Source organism: Pieris rapae, chromosome 1 (genome assembly GCF_905147795.1).
Source record: "Pieris rapae chromosome 1, ilPieRapa1.1, whole genome shotgun sequence".
NCBI lineage: Eukaryota > Metazoa > Arthropoda > Insecta > Lepidoptera > Pieridae > Pieris > Pieris rapae.
In genome coordinates, this window is record NC_059509.1 from 845650 (window position 1) to 860494 (window position 14845).

Sequence of the window (14845 nt, forward strand, 5' to 3'; positions counted from 1 at the left end):
TCTTAGATATAAGACAGCTTAGCTGTAAAATGCCCCATTCTGACATTTTGGAAGTTCCACTTATGCGCAAAGGCAAAAACCGCAAAAAGGAAATCCTGATACAAATATGCCAAAGCAGCCCATTTCCCCATGCCCCTTAGATGATTTCGCTAGCAGTCTAATGTTATGTATAATGCCGAATCTATGTACATTTGAATAACTACATTGGAATATACTATTTGCAATCTCAATTTATTCTACCTATATAATTTTTTGACACATTTAAAAAGAATTTCAATCTTTTTGACGGCTTATAGTTATTCAATGACATAATTTGGATGTCGTTCGGGAGGTCTAAGTACACGTTAAAAACCTCAATTTATTTTCATGGTGAACCTATTCTAACTATTCATTTTTATTATAAGGCTTATAATATATGAATAGGTCTTGAAAAACTTCCAAGAATTAACTATTTAAAAACATGTTCTAGACGAATTCCTCTATTTAATGACCAATTTTTTAACTTTATATACACAGAATAACACATTAGCTATGTGTCATAGTTAATTTCGAAGACTATATTTTTGGACTTCACAATAGAGATCATTTATACATCTTATTTTTACAGGACATAGACTAATATTATTTTATTAGAAAACAAAATATAGCGCCACGATATATGTTCATTTACTTTTAACCCGTTGATTAAACTATTGATTAAAGATAAACCATCGTTTTAAAGAAAACAGTAAACATTCAAAAGTACCTTTTCAAACTTGTAATATGAACTTAATTTTATTAATTTTTTAATAGCCAAAAGAATCCCTTTATTTATACTTATATGAAACAACATTATTATAGTTATTGGTAAATGTTATGCCCATACATTAAGTTTTTAACTATAGCATAAAACCTTTTTTTAATTAAAATATTTGACGATCAAACCGACAATAACGTTCGACCGTTTCTCGAAGAAAGATTGTCTTGAGATACGAATCTGAATATTGGCAATAAGATAGATAAATTAACTAATTTCAATATATTTAGTATATATATACAGTTTCGATATATAATGGACATAAAAAATACCATACATCATTCTGAAACCGTCTGCATAGCCTTATTTTAACAACGACACACGAATTTCGCTCAGTTTTAGTTCCGTGAAATGGAACGAACATTTTCGACCAATCAGAACGCGTAGATACAAAGCAGCACTCTGATTGGTTCATGGGTGTACTAGTTTTTGAAGCTAGATTTCGTATATACTATATTTAAGTAATTCTATCGAAACTAAATCATTTTTATTAATATTTTTACTCCATTTATCCTTCTGTCAAAATGACTGCACTGTTATAAAGAGATAAATAAGTGATTTAGCTAAAACAGTGTAATTGATTTGGTTTTGGTAAAAAAGCACTGGCAAGCAATAGCCTGTCTGCAATTTATCCTGCCTATTCATGCTACCTGGGGCTTTATTATGCAGGTACCTCAATAGCCGTAGGTACGCCACAATCATTTTACATACATTTGAAATAAAATTATGAAGTCAGTACAAACTTTAATCTATTTCATAGTAGTATAGCTTAAATTCAGTTTCCAAATTCAACATACCATTAGTAATTGTTACGAGTAGTAGATTTTATTAAATAATCACTGACAACGTAGAGCAAACATTAAATTATAAAAATGAAGGAAAAGTAAGAATATGGATTTTAATACATATAATATTCGTGTGTCATTATTAATATTTGTATACTCTGAAAATGCCGCGACTCCGGGCATGAGGCCTCCCTCATTTAATCGCGCGAGCTTCTGGGAGGAAACCATCCCAGTACCTGATTGACTGAAATAAAAAAAAATCTTAATTTTTTTCTTTTCCTTCTGACTTTTTTGTAGAAGATATAAATAAATGGAAACCATTTCGGTAAATTCCCTTTAATACACATTTAATAGAAAAATAAAAGTCCTCCTCTGCCTGACAAACGCCGTCGACTTTTTTGGTCTAAGGCAAGCCGATTTTCTCACGATGTTTTCCTTCACTGTTCGAGCCAATGTTAAATACGCACATAGGAAAAAAATTACATTGGTGCACATTCGGGGATAGAACCTACGACCTCAGTGATGAGAATCGGACGCTAAAGCCACTAGGCCAACACTGCTCACACACACTTAATATATAAATTTTAAAAGTGTACATATACTTTTGATATCTTATATAATCACAAACATAAAGAAAATAAATTGACCGTATTAATTTTTTTTTAAATTTTTAAATCTAACCGCTTCTAACTTGTATGCAACACTTAAAACCTATTCAAACAAAGCGCAGGAAATCTGTGCAGTAGTTTCGAGTGTATCCCAAACATACATATTATGTGGAAAGTATTTACCTGTGCCTGATGCTTCATATGTTCCTCAAGGTATCTCAAAATGGTGGTTCTCAACTCCGCCACTCTTATCTCCTCCCATCTCTCCAACTCTTTCTTGATCACGCGAGAGATTGTATCAAACTCTGTGTGACAACGCTCCACTTTTGATTCCCACTGAAAAAATGACGTTCGTTATACTCAGATTTTTTATTTCGTAGAATTCTGACAGCTATCATTTTTTGACATGTCATGTTTGACATGACATGACAGAGATGGCAAACCTTTTCGGACGGGAACATTTTGCAATTTTACTACGTGTTTGAACATACAACACTTATTTTTACGGCGAGAGATAATTCCGTACCTTTTCACCACATAAAGTAAAAAGTGAAGTGAAGAAAAACAAGTGAAGATACATTTTTAAAGTTTACAAAACCTAGAATTAGTAGGCAGTGATGCCAACTAAAGAATAAAATAATGGTTCGTGATATTGAAATATTTGTAATTTTTGTATTAGGTCCCTTGAGTAAGTAAATATTTCGGTTTTCATTTTTGTAGGTAAAATAAAAAATACGTAGCATTTAATTTTTTATTACCTTCAAATGGGTCAATTTTTCCCCCTTTTCGGTGGAGAACTTTTTTACTAGCAAGACACAATCATTTTCTAATTTGAATTCTTTTGTTTCTTATGAGTTTAAATAAATAAACAAAAATAAAATATGTTCATCCTTAAAAATAATGATCTCATATATATAATTAAATACCTCGATAATCTCATTGGAGGCAAGTTCAATTTTCTCCGGTCGGTTGGCGATTTCCGCTTTGGCTTTATTTTCTCTCCTCTTGTTCAGTTGCATTTCAGCGTGTTGCCAGTTTTGGAATACCTGAAAAAATTTAAATAATAAATAAAACTACTAACCGAACCGCTATAACTACTCAATATTATCATGGGTGTCTAAAAAAGATTTTAAACCAACATTTAAGTCATAAATCCTGACAAAGACTTGAATCGATATTATTTATTTATTTACATACAAATATTCTAAAACAATGTGTATGCCTAAATATACAAGAAAATATGACATTACAAATTTAACACACTTACACATACACATCAATTACATTAGAACTTAAGCAATATATCAAAGGAAAAAACTAAATAAACGATCACAAAATAAACAAAAATAAAACAAAAGCAAACATTAATAATAACTAAAACTTAAGGATAAGAATAACAGTAATAAACAAACAAAATTAAAAATTAAGATTTAAGAGCCTGCAAAACAAAGTTACGGAATGTTGGTAGACATTAGTAGATACAATATTTAAAATATATAACTAACTGATAACTTCCGAATAAGGATCTCATAGTTAACTTTGTCAAACGCCTTTTGAAAGTCAGTGTAGATGACATCAACTTGCATTATATGATCCATTGTATTGTATATAATAAAACAATAAACAATTCTGTTAGATTCCATAGATTCTAGGCATAGACTTGTCAAATGTCAATTTGTAGTATTACGAGACACAAAGTTACGAAGCATTTATCGCTAAAGGGGATTCAATTACTAGATATACATTATGCATATAATCTTCTACGTATTTTTTTCAGTTACTAAAATATGTTTTTTTATATAAATGTGTACTCTATAATTTTTTAGATAAAAATACTGAAATACATAACTAATATTTTAAGAAAGTTGGAAACATATAGTTAATAATTATATTTAATAAAAAAAATAATTTTGCGATTAAAAATATAACATTGGCATATTACCTTAACTCTTTCGTGGAAAACATCTTTAATTGAAGCAATGAGACCCAAATAGTCCTTGATATGTTCAGTCAACACGTAGAAGTCGGTGTTCGATTGCTCCACTCTTAAATGCTCTATCTGCATATAAATGTATATATATGTGTAAATAATATATTAGTTTGTGTGTAAATAATTATGAATTTAAAATACCTACAATTTAAACCTGAAATCGGAGAAATATATGTCTCAAATATTATAGGTACATCATATATGTAAGTCATAATAAGAAAATTTAATATTCTCTGCGTCGAAAAAAAAAAGGTTTTATCCAAGTCCATAATAATAATAGTTTAAAAAAGTAATAAAAATTATTATATTGTTTATGATGTTAATTTTGAGCAATTATAATGACTTTGTTAACCACTATCTCGATTTTCATTCTTCTGACTAGAAATCTATGACGAATATGTTTACATACTTTTAATGTCTGAAAACGATACCTTATCGTATAGGTCGGATAAATGTGACAACGCCCTAGAGAGGGGCGCGTGTGGGTCCGCGGCCGATGCGGCTGCGATACATCGGGCTGCCTCGTGCGACCTCACAGACAGCTCGCGACGTTCGCTGGCCAATGCCTCGCACGCACCGCACAGTCTGCGCAACCCCGCTTCCAGTGATTCAACTCTTGCTATGCGCTCTTCGAACCACTGAATATAAATAATTGCTTTAATTTCATATGTGATATTTGTTAAGTAATTCTACTGCTAAAAAAATATAATACCCACATGGCATTATATATTTTTAGTATTGTTATGCCTGCATCGTATCGCCATGCCACTCAAGGGCTCTAATTTGGATTTCAATAAGTTTCTCTACAGCAATGTGCAAACAAACCCTAAACGAAATAAAATTACCGGAAATGGAATCTCCGAGTTATATCCTGTATAGTGTATGCCATCATTTTTCAACCATTTTTCCCGCGACCCACGAAAAAGCCAAAAATCTAAAAATCTAAGTAAAACAGTCTTACGAACCCGTTAAACGTCACTGTATATTATATTTACATAGAGCGCTATTTTTAAGGAATTTTTTGTACCTATATGTAGTTTGATTATTTTTCAATATATCCCCCTCTTTAATAAACAATTCTCTATAATTCATATTTTTTTTTATATTACTGAGATAATTGTATTTATACCTTTTTAACTTTGATTGCTCTATTATGCACTATTAACAACTGAAAACAATTACAACAAATAAAGCACATTTACTAAAACAACTTACAGGATCAGATTCATCCATGCGATAAGTGATTTTATTAACTGTTTCTCCAACTTTGTTCAAGAGCCGCATCATACCAGCTCCACTTAAGGCAGATGTACTTGTTGCTTTAGGTAATTCCGTGTCTAAAAATTATTAAAATACATTTAAAACAACACAAAAATATGTTATTATATAATAGATAAGTCTACAATTGAAATTAGAATCATAATATATAAGGGACGGAAATAAGCGATTTCATTCAGATAAACAAAATAAAAGGACTTCTTCATAAAGGATTTTAAATACTACATTTAAATAGTCTTATATATTATTGGTCTTACGCCCGAACCCAATAATTAATAGATACTTCCAGATTGTTTTCAATCTGAGATTAGACAGTCGATCTGCCTCCAAATGACCAAACCTTACAAAGACAAACCATTTTTGGCGACGTTTAGAATGCAATCTCTTGGCACTTTATACTCATATTTGATAATCAATATAAACCAAATAAAATAAATAAACCGTACAAATAATATTAAAATATACACGTTTAATAGTAAAATAAACATTTATATCAAAAAGCTTTTTAATTATTTTAATAACTGTCATTTTCATACAAAAGTCTATCAAATACACCAATCCGACCATGGATAGCCTTTATCGATAAATGTCTATTACAATCCGGCGAATGGTTATAAGCACATTTTGTTCAATATTTGTATCAAGATATCTATTTCAATAGTCAAAAATGGTTATTGGGTTTGGACGTTAATAGTGTTAAATATAAGCCTGTGGACGGAAACACTGTGTTCAGTTTATGCTTCCAACACTCTATTGTAAACTTTTTTATGTATAATCAAAATTAATCTCGATTTGATTTTAAAGTAAAGAGGTACTATTCAGTATATACATTATTTTTATGTTATTTGCGAAACGTTAGTTAGCATAAGGCTAATTTCATTTGAAAAATCGTGACCTCGCGTGTTACGTTACGTGAATTGAAAACAATAATTATAATTAAATTATCCTCTTACAGTACAAATCAAAATGCAAAGTTAAAATCTTGCTATTATTTAGAAAAAAAGATGAATGTATGAAAAATTAATTATATTTATTTCTAAAAGAATTCCACGACCAGACATTCTCAAGGACTTTATACCAGCATCACTCAATTTAGGAAGAACTTGAAGTCATAGCCATTACTTTGTCCAGTCTATACTTTTAGTGCATGTCCTCAAAACTATACACCCAATGATATGAATATTATAATAATCAAATTCTCATATTTTAAACATACAGATTTTTTTTCATAAGATTAATTAGTATTTTGGTGAAATAAAGAAAGTACCTACAAATATTATACACTGAACATGAACTATAACTAAGACAGTAATAAATATTAATTCAAAATAACATAAATTATTCATACCAGATTCCAAAAATTCCCTAAAATCAGGGTCTATGCATAACACTGGATGTTGAGCTAATCTGTTCAAGAATCGCTCAAGTGCCGCACGACGACGCTCAACAAATTGTGTATGAACATTTGATCCAGAATTACCATTGATACTCTCAGTTGACGATGTTGATGACATTTTAAGTTTGGTTGTACCTTTAATAAATATAATTTTTGTTATTGACAAGAGTATATACTTAATATATATGAGTATTATGTAAACATTTGTTATGTTGTATATATTTTAGTTAATCATTAAACTCGTAAACAATCGTAACACACTAGAAGACAATATGAGCCATTTAGTTTTTAATACTCTCGTTTGTGTCCAATAACATATGTGTTACTTGGATTTAGGCTATTGGAATTTTTTCAAATTTTAAAAATCGCCTACTTAGTCCCTGTTTACAGTGGAACTAAGAGTCCTTTGTATCCAATATATAAAAAAAAATATTTTTTGGTATTTTCTTATAGCAACTGTCTAGAGTACTACTATATCAAAAGATTTTTATCTTACCAACAATACTTTTTTCAGGAGCAGGTGGTATTATTCTACCAGAACGTAAATATTTTTCAGAGAGCTTTTCATGCAGACCAAGAAAGTCACTGAAACGGCGTAACACTCCAAATTCATGTTTGTTAAAAATGGGCATATTAGTCTTAGTGAGAATTCTATATGCCACATAGGAACTCATTCCTTCCCCAATTTTCTGAGGTTCAGTTATAGTAACTATTATGTTGTTAGCACGTTCAGTTACAATCTGAAAGATAATTATTTCAATTATAATACAATATGTTGCAAAAATACATAAACATATGGAAGTTGAACTATGTTTACCTCCTCCATAATGGGGCTACCAATAGAAGCTGTTGATACTGCAGCATCCACAATGCTAATCTTTTCTAGACTATCCCTTACTCCATTTACTTCAGGATCCAAACTTACTTCCTAAAAAATGCAAAATGTAGTTTTTTTGACAATTCGAATATTTCAAACAGAATGATAATACTTTATTTAAAAATATACATGATCTTACAACTTAGATGTGGCACAAAATAATTTAATAAAGCTATAAAAAGATATACTCAAGACTATATTATTATATTACTGTATAGCAACAGTCACGTAAAATATTTTTTATTCAATACAAAGATGCGCAGTTATCATTAATTTAATTAACAGATAATTAACATGTTCATTGACTCATCGGTAAAAGAATCGAGGGCGTAAAGTGCATGTAAAAATCATATAAAGGGGCGTTAACACCAATTGATAGGCCGGCGGACGCTGGAAATGATTGAATACATATTCTTATTAGATACCTGGACCGCTGAAGCAAAAAGATCTTCGTCATCCCTGTTTTCATTGTTGATATCGACGCTACTAAAAGGTGCCACCGAGTCCTCCGACATTATGGAATATTGATTAAAAATCAAATCACAGGAGTGAAAGCGCTAGAGCACGTACTAATCAAGACCGAAAACAACGTTTAACGAGTTATCAGCACTAATAGAAATACAATTGATGAGAGATACTTTAGAGCAACGGCCGACGTTACTCATAAAAATGACGCTACGACGTTTGGCGAGTAATGTCATGTTTGACAATAGTGAATAGTCAATACTTAATACCATTAAAATTCCGCATAGTTTCGGCTCTGTAATTATTTTTATTATTTATCAAGTAAGCGGAGTGACAAAAATCTATACACGCAAGTGTGAAAATGAGTTCTAGAAGTGTATAAAATCCCGAGAAAGATTTTTATACCAGTCATTTCTAAATACCGGTTCAAGGACACGTCATCATATTTGTCATTTGTGAGTTTTACACAATGACATATGACATGACATTTCGAAATTGCCTGTTTGATTGTTTTTCTTTTCTTATCAATTTGCCAACAAATAATTTCAAAACAAACATTTTAAAGTAAAACCTTATTTAAGTTTAATATTGTTATTATTAGATTTCCATTTATTTTACATACATAGAGTACATTTCAAGGAATAAAAATGAATATTTCGGAGAAAAAGGGCAAAATTCCACCAGCCCCAACCCTAGCTGCAACAGGCAATCTGTTATCAAGTGTTGCACCACCATCAGAATTACCCAACTTTATAACAACAAGCGTCAGCCCACCAACTCAAAACGAAGTAAGAGGCTTGTTTTCATCAATTATCGTTAGTATGATCAAGCAAATCTGAGCATTATTTAAATTCAGTTTCAGGCTCAAAGTTCTGTTCCTAGTCAGATTAAAAAACAAGAGGTACCATCAAATGCAACAGAAATGTCACCACCATCGCCAGAACATTTTAGGTGAATATAATTTTTTTGTCTTAATTAATTCATATAAGTTAAATACTGGGTGTATAATATATCATTAACTGGAGGCTGTATGAAGTAGAATATAATGTATTTACAACATCTCTCAATTTTTATTTTATACTTTCAGTCCAGCAATTCCATTATCAAAAGGAGAGCCAACAGTGTCAATCCGATCTCCAGTTGAGTCAGAAACTACACAATCACCGGAATCTCTGCCAGAATCTGTACCTGATTTAGATGCAATTGGTAAATATTTTTGTGTGTGTAAATATAGTTCTCAAAATTCTCTCATGGATTTACAACAACTTATGTTGTTTATTGAAACAAGCTTCAATGGTTGTTACTTAATTGAGGCATTTGACTTTCTGACTTAAAGTCCTATGTCCCCCAGATGGGGCAGAGTGTATACAGTGTAGAAAACACTTCCAGCTTCCTTTGTATCTGCAATGATGAGTCTTTGCCAGGTCTTTTTTTGGGCAGCACTGTTTCCTTTTGCTCTGACAATTCCAAGGGCTTGCTTGACAATTACTTGGATCGCTCCATACCTTACGACCCACCCATTTCCACTTTCAATGTTTTCAATTAGCACCTCATTGCTAGCTGTCATAGCTGACGGTTAAAGATTCTCTCGGCCTTTTTGTAATCTTCAATGTTCAAAGACAAATATACATTTAAAAAAACGAAAGGAAATTGAAATTTTACATTTGAAACAACAAATTATACTTAAAATTTCAAATTACTACTTCAACAAAATCATAGTCTTCCCACTTCTTCAAGTAGGTACTTCCTCACATCTTTTTTTTTTATGGGAAAATATCAATTTCCTGATAATTGGTGTCACTTGAGAAAAAAAAAAACTTCAACTTAAAAGTCTTAGCTAGTTTAAGCTTAACCTTGTTAACAAAATGTACTACAAATCATATCAAAATCAAAAATCATCTATTCATATAGGTAAAATAATGTAAACTTATGAACATGAAAAAAAAAGGAATATACATTAAATGCTTCTACATTAATTACATTTTTTGCCAGTTCTCAAATCAAGGGATCGATCAAAGCAATCGTAAAATGGAACAGAAGAACTAGCATTAAACTCTGCGCCACTCTTTTTAATCGCCAAGTTTTTCCTTTTTTTTATATTATTACTTATTCCCAATTAAATTTTATATAGGTGACATAATGCCTGGAAGTGGATTAATAACATGGGTGAAAGGAGCCATGTCAAGCGGTGGAATTTTACAGAAAGTTGCAGAAAAAGCCAAGAGCTCAGTTGACTCCATGATCACAACTTTGGACCCACAAATGAAGGAATATTTGCGTGAGTAAAACACATTCGAACACTTCACAATTATAGTATTTTATTTTTGTATGCATAGTGATACAACTGCATTACTGAAGGACTTGCTAGCTTGGATATGTTATTTATCTTTGTGGGCTAATAATAATATTTTCATTTCTGGTATTTTTTCTCAGAAAAAAATCAATTTCAGAGAAAGCCAGATACTAGAGCCTGCTTATAAATAAATGCCTGGAGTCATATTGTGTGCTTGTTGTATGATATAGAAACCACATAGAAAAGCTTAATTAACAAATATATATTATTTTTTATTGCTTACTTTACTATCAAATAAATTATTCTCTAAAGTTAATCCATTAAAAGTTATATTATCCATTCTCAACTGTATTCCGCGGTTTTAGACGTGATAACTATGAAGGAAGATAAAGCTACCCATAATAGAAACCTGAGTAGTTTCTAAGATTAGTTTGTTCCACCAAACACCCATATAATATTAGTATAATCTAACACATGCAACTATACGCTAATTTGTATTCTAAACAGTTTTGCTAAAGTATTTGAACACGTCATATACAATAAAATGTATAGTTTTATTAAACCCATACTTATACCATGGCAGCATGTATAAGTATCTAGTTTCGTTTATATTTATTTATATTTTGTTGCTTGTTTATTTTTCTCCCTTGCTATGCTTATCTATACTTCTATACTAATATTATAAAGAGGAAAGGTTTGATTTTTTGTTTGTTTGTTTGTTTGTATGAATTGAATAGGCTCCGAAACTACTTGGCAGATTTGAAAAATTCTTTCACTGTTGGAAAGCTACATCATTCCTGAGTGACATAGGTTATATTTCATTTTCAAAAAAAATAGGCATCCTTACTAAAATTACGATAACATTAACATTTGTTTATTATTTGATACAATTCTAACAGATGGCGCTGAGTTAAAGGTAGTTTAGTTTAGGTCCGTGTCGTGGTACCAACGTTTCACATAAGTTCTCCTACGGTTTCCCTTGATTAATTTACTACTATGTAATATAACAAAAACCTTAGCCACAGCAACGCTTGGCCGAGTCTGCTAGTGTTCTAATATAATTGATATGTATGAGTGTAAAATTTCGGATTCTTGTAAAACTTCTGATTCTTGTATCATTTTATGCATACACGTTGTTTTAGAACTTATAAATAAATAAATTACTCACTCCATAGTCGCTTATCAGTAAACAAATGAAACTCACCACACGAAATACTCTTCGAGCGAGTTACTTAACGAGGCCGCGTACAAATTATTGGAAGATGTCAATTAATGTGCCAATAAATTACCGTATAAATTTTGTTATTTAACGTGTTTGACCAATTCAAAAGGGTATTGAAGATACATATGAGAATGAGCCTAGTAGAATGAATGTGGTGGCGACGTGTATCTTGTTCGTATGTATTAAGTTTCTCAAGTGTAAAAAAATACATTTTTGGTATGAAAAATACAGTTTTTAAATGTTCATAATCATCAAATAAGAAGAATCCACACAGCTTGTCGCTTTTTCAATATAACTAGCATAGAATTATATGTATTCATATTTCAGGCAGTGGAGGTGACATGTATATAGTAGTAGCTTCAGATAAAGAAGTTAAAATATCGCCTGTAAGAGAAGCATTCCAAACTGTCTTTGGGAAGGCTACAGTAGTGTAAGTTTTTATTTTCATTTTATAAATGAATAAAAAATGATTAAAAAAACATATCCCCTTGTTATCAAGAACGCCGTTGCTAATGTAATATTCTGATGCAGAACAGTTTGAAATCGCTTTAGTAGATTTTGCGTTTATTTGTTGGTGATAACATCGTATTGGAAAATTGATTTTGATACCATTTATAGGGAAATTACTGTATTTTATTTTTTATAGTTCGATTAAGTTATTTAATTATGAAAATAAAAAAAAAATGTCTGTATTGTTTGTATTTTTGATTAATTGTAGGCAACAGGATATTTTTACAGCGCTTTTTAATGTATGTGGCGACTTATCCAAAGAAGCCACTGATGGTTGACTCTACAAATGAAATTCCTCAAAAAAAAAACAGATTCAACTCTAACTTTTACTTATTTTTGGTTTTATTCGATCATGGCAAGTAATAAGGAGCCAAAAAAACATTATAGTACACAGCTATTACTCTTCCTAGTGCTTTTATAAAAAAAAAATATTATTAATTACGTGTAATTTAAATAAAAAGCATTTGGTGTTTACTTCATTTTTGTTTCGCATAACACTGTATCTTACAAGTAAATATAAAATTTTTCAGTGGTGAACCCTCGCAGAGTGACGTAACAGCGGCTCAGCCCGTGAGCTACGCATCTGCGTACGCGTCGGCGAAACAACGAATCGCGCATTTGAGATCTGTGAACGCGCTTCTTAATAATAATGTTCCCATCGTCGCCATCGAGAGCTTTGTTGTGGAAGTAATGCCCGATCGGTAAGTTTCTAAATTATAGCGCGAATTTTGGAATTGTCGCGTAAACAGAGAGGCAAGTGGAATCATTTACTCCAATTAGACCACCTAAAATATCACTTTTGAACGTTAAATAAAATATAAAGATAAGTCTAGTTGCCCCTTCCAAACGGTAGTTTCGTGTGGAGTAGAATGGGCAAGAAACCCCACACTTGCTCTTCTAAAATAGGATTTACAATATTTGTATACATTAAATAATTAAGGTTAAGAATAACTTTATATCTCATAAGAATTGCATACATAATTCACTTACTGAGAAACAATATAAAAGATTAATAATTATTAGAGCGCACAGATGTAGGTACGTATATCAAACTACAAAACAAAAACAATAATAAATAATTATATGTGAATGCAATGTACTCTTACAACAAACAACACTACTCAGTGGGCGGGTTTACATGAGCAAATAATTCGAATGAAGCCTCGAGTAGATCGAATGTTCCATGATGTCTCTGTGAAGAGAATGTTCTAGAAACAGATTATTCTTGTAGATGGTACGACATAGCCCTGCTGGTCCTCTCACAGCCATCCCTCGGAATAGAATTACAAGTGCAGTCCCAAGGTACGCCAGTACCAAGTCCCGCAGTGTTGGCCGCGAGAGAAGCCACGCCCAAAGACTATGCTCACGCCCAAACTGGATATAGCACGACAGTTGGATCGATTATGGCAACGAATTTACAGGTAATCTTTTGGTTGTGATGTCATCATTTAAGTAGACCATTTATGTTTGTTGTATGCCTGAATCCTGAATAGGTGTTTATGTTTTATATGATCCTAATCCTTGGGATTGATTTGCTCCAGTTCAAACAGTTTGTATTAAAAACTTGGCGATTGAAAAGAGTGGTGGAAAGTTTCTTGCCAGTTCTTCTTACCCGCTCTACGCCCTTGACTTGTGAACTGGTTGTAAATGTAAATTTACATTTAATTTAATTTGCTTTTCTTGACGTTCATAAGTGTACTTGTTTACCTATATGAATGAAGATATTTTGATTTGATTTGATATATCTCCTTGTGTGTATGTATGTTTTCGTGTATGCATCACTGTTGTTGGTTTGTTTTTGAGTTCGTCATTTGTCGACTGCGTGTGACAATTAAAATAATTAGGGATTTATTTAAATACTGACAGGTTCCACATACTCATTGGCAAGAAGCCGCGACTGGTGTGTCAAGGCGGGAGTTATTGTTGCTCGCATCGCGATCTCTTGCTGGTTCATTCAAGAAAATATTAGCCGTGTCTGCGGCTGAAACTTGAGAGACAATATGGTTAGTATTTATTTCTATTCAAATATAATTAATTATTATAATAATCTCATTTACATATGAAGAATCAAACTCCAATGTGTTAATAAAAGTAATTATAGATTTATTCTAGTTTTTAAACATAAATTCATTAACCACAAACTAACCGCGACAAGTTAAGTAATTAAATATATGAAATATATAGTATTAATCATAGAAACAACATTTAGAATTTGTTATTTCATAAAAATTGTTCAATCAATTAATGTAAAGAAATCATTAATATAACTTACATTGACAAATATTATATTTATTAAACAGTTTTTATTTTCTTACAGATTACGTTCCTTGGAGTTGAATATGATATTTAAGATATTGACATTTTAAAGATAATAAATATATTGGAGCACAAATCGTTTTTTTATTATTTGTTTTAACATTTAAAAATATTTATGCACAATATTAGCACGAAATAAACGGGCCTATGTACAAATTTCGTATAAGTTCGTACAGTAGTATTAGTGATATTAAAAGAAATCAAATATTGTAAATTATAAGTTAACCTAAATATTATGGTTAAAGTGCTTCTTACACTGTGCCTAACCAAGTCTTATGAAAAAAATGATAAATTCAAATTCAAATTCCA

General features: G+C 31.2%; 2 protein-coding genes across 2 annotated transcripts; one reads left to right on the top strand and one right to left on the bottom strand.

Moving 5' to 3' along the window:
• Positions 1 to 1219: 1219 nt before the first annotated feature.
• Positions 1220 to 8411, bottom strand: LOC110995745 (sorting nexin-2). Its single transcript, XM_022263043.2, has 10 exons — positions 8156 to 8411; positions 7671 to 7781; positions 7350 to 7593; positions 6806 to 6988; positions 5395 to 5516; positions 4611 to 4817; positions 4132 to 4248; positions 3116 to 3235; positions 2373 to 2525; positions 1220 to 1825 (listed from the first exon to the last, which is right to left on the bottom strand). The coding sequence occupies exons 1-10, from the start codon at positions 8243 to 8245 to the stop codon at positions 1775 to 1777; spliced, it is 1398 nt and encodes a 465-aa protein (XP_022118735.1). The 5' UTR covers positions 8246 to 8411; the 3' UTR covers positions 1220 to 1774.
• Positions 8412 to 8733: 322 nt separating this feature from the next.
• Positions 8734 to 14612, top strand: LOC110995746 (protein PRRC1). The gene is made up of 9 exons (XM_045630541.1): positions 8734 to 8983; positions 9052 to 9146; positions 9283 to 9401; positions 10327 to 10473; positions 12038 to 12140; positions 12751 to 12921; positions 13452 to 13641; positions 14087 to 14223; positions 14538 to 14612. The coding sequence occupies exons 1-8, from the start codon at positions 8843 to 8845 to the stop codon at positions 14210 to 14212; spliced, it is 1092 nt and encodes a 363-aa protein (XP_045486497.1). The 5' UTR covers positions 8734 to 8842; the 3' UTR covers positions 14213 to 14223; positions 14538 to 14612.
• The last annotated feature ends 233 nt before the right edge of the window (positions 14613 to 14845 follow it).

Coding starts and splice junctions, on each gene's coding strand:
- LOC110995745 (XM_022263043.2), bottom strand. CDS start 8,245: ATGTCGGAGGACTCGGTGGCACCTTTTAGTAGCGTCGATATCAACAAT. Junction 6,989..7,349: donor TCCTGAAAAAAGTATTGTTG/GTAAGATAAAAA, acceptor TATTTATTAAAG/GTACAACCAAACTTAAAATG. Junction 3,236..4,131: donor TTTTCCACGAAAGAGTTAAG/GTAATATGCCAA, acceptor AAATTTTTTCAG/GTATTCCAAAACTGGCAACA.
- LOC110995746 (XM_045630541.1), top strand. CDS start 8,843: ATGAATATTTCGGAGAAAAAGGGCAAAATTCCACCAGCCCCAACCCTA. Junction 10,474..12,037: donor ACAAATGAAGGAATATTTGC/GTGAGTAAAACA, acceptor TTCATATTTCAG/GCAGTGGAGGTGACATGTAT. Junction 12,922..13,451: donor GTGGAAGTAATGCCCGATCG/GTAAGTTTCTAA, acceptor TTATTCTTGTAG/ATGGTACGACATAGCCCTGC.